Here is a 3,881-nt window from a genome sequence, read left to right as displayed (position 1 = left end):
TGTGGCATCGTTGCTCTGTGATAAGCTCTGAGGAAGAGGAGCTCTTGCCTGGCAGCTGTCGACCAGGATCAGCTGTGGGCTATCAGCGGCTTGCAGCTGATTCCAGTTCTTGATCTCAGTCTTTCTTCTGTGCAGTGGCGCTACTGTATTCGCTTGGAGAACCTTGACAGCGAAGTGGTACAGCTCCGGGAACGGCACTGGAGGATATTCAGCTTGTCGGGCACCTTGGAAACGGTCAGGGGCCGTGGCGTGGTGGGAAGGGTAGGTATCGGGCAGCTCTTGGGTGGATTTGGCAGTAAAGTGCTTAGTGGGCAGTAGAAATAAATGGAACAAGAAACTGGCAGTGAAAAAAAATCCCACATGAGCTTTTCAGCTGATATTAGTACATTGAAACTTCCCACTGAGTATTAGAGACTGATCCTAACAGCCTGGTAATGGGAAAACCGAATTAACACGGGATTCTGGCACCAATCCCTGGGCAAGTTGTCTCCTGAGTAACTGGCAGTGATGCTCAGATGTGGATCCGTTTCTCTTCTCGTGGTACATTTCCCGTCCTGTGGGGAACTGTTCCGCTCCATGGCTGATGCAGAGTGGTCTCTTCTTGCCCCCCAGGAGCCGGTGCTGTCCAAGGAGCAGCCGGCGTTTCAGTACAGCAGTCACGTCTCCCTGCAGGCATCCAGCGGTCACATGTGGTAAGAAGCTCTTCCTGCACTAGTGGTTTAGGTGTGGGACCCCTCAGCCCTGAGCTGGGGCACGGTTTGGACTCTGGAGTTCTGGCTGAAAGGTGGGTGGAAGCAGGCTGGATGGGGTGTGTGTGAGAGTTAACATTTTTATGAGCTTCTCTATAGAGGTGTCCCAGTTAGTGATAAGAGGATTGGTTGGTTCTCTTCCCCCAGAGAGGTTCCAGGCGAATTTATAAGAATAAATTCTGTGTTCTGTTTAGACTGGGTTTGAAAAGACATGAAGCAGTTCTCTGTCATCGTCTGTGAGCTCAGTTTCTGTCCTTTCGGTCCTTGGTGCAAGAGGCGAGGCTCCCTGCTGGTGTTTCCCTCGGCAGCAGGGATGTGTGCGCCGGGGTCTGCTCTCCCTGGGGAGCACTGGGCTTGGAATCCACCCTTGAGCGAAGCTCTGCAGTGCTGTGTCTACGTGGGGTTGTTTATTCCCAGTTTAGTTCTGGTAAGGCCTTCAGTTTAACTGGTGTTCCAGTCTCCTCTTGTGTAAGTGCAGGTAGGAGAGTGCTCAGCTGAGCAGTCCTTCCCCTGTGCTGCAGGGTTAAAACGTTTTCCCATTGCTCTGTGAGTAGCACGTTTAATATCAGCTCTGTGTGCACAAGAGATGCGCGGCCGCCTCTTGCCTGCTGTCCTGCAAGTCCTGCTGGGCTCTGTTTGTAAAGGAAATTGTGGCAGAGTTAAGCTGCCTTGGAACTGCCTTTGAGTTGGGAAAAGCAAGAGAGAGCAGCTCTTTGCCTGGAGGATATACCCTGGTTTGCCGTGTTAAGCGCGTGGCATTGCCTGAGTCCATCCCCTGGGCAAGAAAACCAGCTCCTTTAGCAGTTTTTTCCCCTGCAGACATCTCGAGGAGAAAGATGGGGCAGCTCAGAAGCTGCTCAGCTGGATTTCTGGTATTCCGCTGTGTCCTGAGAACCTCTGAGTTTATCCCCAGCATCTTCTTGCCTGTGCCACGTCCTGCAGTTCAGGGCAGCAAACAAATTCTCTGTTTCTAGAAGGACAGGCAGATGCAGTGTGGAAATGCCCTTTCTGAGCTGCAGAGCAGAAGCTATTCCAAATCACATCTGTGATGAGATTTCATATTGTCACAGAGCTCTTCAACAGTGGAGCTTCTGCCACGAAATACGGATCGGAGTTCACCAGAATCAGCTGGTTCTGGCCCCTGTGGAGTGGGAGTTGGGTCCTCCTGGAGGCTCCAGTCACGCCTCTGTTCAGGAGATGTCTTGGAGATGTGATGTGAACCACCCAGGAGCCTTCCCAGAGATGAGTCGCTGCGGCAGGCAGGTGTCCCTGCTGCTGGACCGGCCTTACAAATGCAGCGGGATGTGGAAGAGCTCGTGTCTGACTTCTAGCAGACGTTCCTCGGTGTGTTTGTCCCTGCCTCAGCGTGATCTCTGCCGTTATTTTGCAGGGGTACTTTTCGATTTGAGAGGCCGGATGGCTCCCACTTTGATGTCCGAATCCCACCCTTTTCTCTGGAAAGCAACAAAGATGAGAAGACCCCCCCCTCCGGCCTTCACTGGTAGAGCAGAGCGAGTGCCGTGACCCACAGAGACCTGCGTGTGCTGTAGACCTTCGCCTCCCCATTACGCTGCAGCCAAGAACACGGAGCTTTTAAACATTTTAAACCATTTTTGTTTTAACTGTTGTCTACCGGGGAGGCTTTTTTGAACTTCAGTACTGGCTCTCTCAGGCTGCTTGTAAACATAAGCCGTGTTACAGTTAACCCTTCCCTGTGCGGCAGCTGCTGGGGTTGGAGATCTGTGCTGCTGCAGAAGACTGGCCCCCTCAGCAGGCCTGGACCCTTCCCGATGTGTTGTGAATGCTCAGCAATGTGAGGTTTCTCTAATAAACTGGCCCTTCCAGTTGCAACCAGTCTTCCTTTATAAACCAAGGCCTGGGCTTTGCATCCAGCTTATCGCTTCCCCCTTGCCCACGGGCAAAGCAGAGTCAGCCTGGACTACTTCTGCTTCAGGAGGCAGCAGTGAGGCTGTTTCAGGGAGCAGGAGAGTGAGCTCGGCCTTCCTGCAGCACAGGACCTAGCCAGCCCGCGGCGGAGCAGCCTGGGAGCTCCACAGCACGTCCGGGCTGGGCACTGGAGCGATGTTTGTGAGCGAGGAGAACACAGAGGAGGGGAAGGCGGCTTGGCACGGGGTGCTGAGCAGGCTCCACCATGCCTTGTGTGCGTAGAGTGCCGGGTCGTGCATTGTAGCCCCGGAGAGCTGAAGGGGGCCCTTCCCCGGCAGGGGCTTGCCTTGCCGCGGGGGTGTGTGTCCCAGCAGCTGGGGCTATGTTGTGCTGCAGCTGTGACCGTATTTCCTTGGTAGTTCCTGCTTTGGCAGGAAGAGCTTGTCCTAACCTGCTGTCAGCAGCGGCGAGGTGGTGCTTGGCTCTGCTCCTGCTTGCTCTGCTCGCTGGGAGGTGGTTTGGGGTTTTTTGGTGCAGGTCAGCAGAACTGCTGTGAGCTTATGAGGTGTGGATGTGGGGCGGTTTTGCTGTGACACACGAAGGGTCCGGTCCACAGCACAAGTGAGGCGTTAGCGCTTCTTGTAAGCCAGAGCATCTCTCGGCAGCTCTGGGGTTGCAGCAGGACCAGCCCCCGCAGCAGGACCCATCTGTCTCTGCGCTTTCAGGCTTCCTGGTGACGCAGAGGGATAGAGGGGGTTGGATTTGTTATGGCAGCCCTAGGCAGAAACTATCAAACTTTGCTCCTTCCCCTGGTCTCGCCTAAATCACAAGGTCTAACCGACTCGCAGGGCTGTTGCTTTTCTTGGTTTTGAGGTATGGTTATTAGCCCTTCCCCCGAGCAGACTGTTCCCGGTTGGCTCTGCGGGGCAGCGCTGGGGCCACCTCAGCCCATGGACAAACAGCCTTTAGCAAGGGCGGGGGAGAGACTTGAGCTACTGCTCAAACAGTGTCACCGGTCTCTCCGTTCTGTGTCTCATGTCTCCCTTCCTGTCGGTGCTGCTTGTGGACTCAGAAAGGTTTAGACAGACCAACCTGCTTTTGGGGGTAGAGAGGGACTGTAAGGAGCGGCCCACAGCTGACAGCCCCACACTGCTGCTGTCATTGATTTCTTCATAGGAGGAAGGCGGGGTGGGGGGACGGAGGGACCCGTAGGAACCTCCTGCCTAGCTCCGTGCCGTGGCTGGA

At 54.8% G+C, this 3,881-nt stretch overlaps 1 protein-coding gene across 1 annotated transcript in view; it reads left to right on the top strand.

Moving 5' to 3' along the window:
* Positions 1-2,600, top strand: part of POLDIP2 (polymerase (DNA-directed), delta interacting protein 2) — a gene marked incomplete at its 5' end in the record, with an annotated part of 6,551 nt that extends 3,951 nt beyond the window's left edge. Inside the window, 3 exons of the mRNA XM_010144826.1 lie at positions 136-261; positions 613-692; positions 2,140-2,600. Coding sequence (XP_010143128.1) covers positions 136-261; positions 613-692; positions 2,140-2,254 — 321 coding nt within the window. The remainder of the gene's footprint in view (positions 1-135; positions 262-612; positions 693-2,139) is intronic.
* Between the last annotated feature and the right edge of the window lie 1,281 nt (positions 2,601-3,881).

Source organism: Buceros rhinoceros, unplaced genomic scaffold, assembly GCF_000710305.1.
Source record: "Buceros rhinoceros silvestris isolate BGI_N320 unplaced genomic scaffold, ASM71030v1 scaffold18930, whole genome shotgun sequence".
Lineage (NCBI taxonomy): Eukaryota > Metazoa > Chordata > Aves > Bucerotiformes > Bucerotidae > Buceros > Buceros rhinoceros.
Note: the sequence above shows the minus strand (reverse complement) of the source record. Positions and strands in the feature narration are given on the sequence as shown.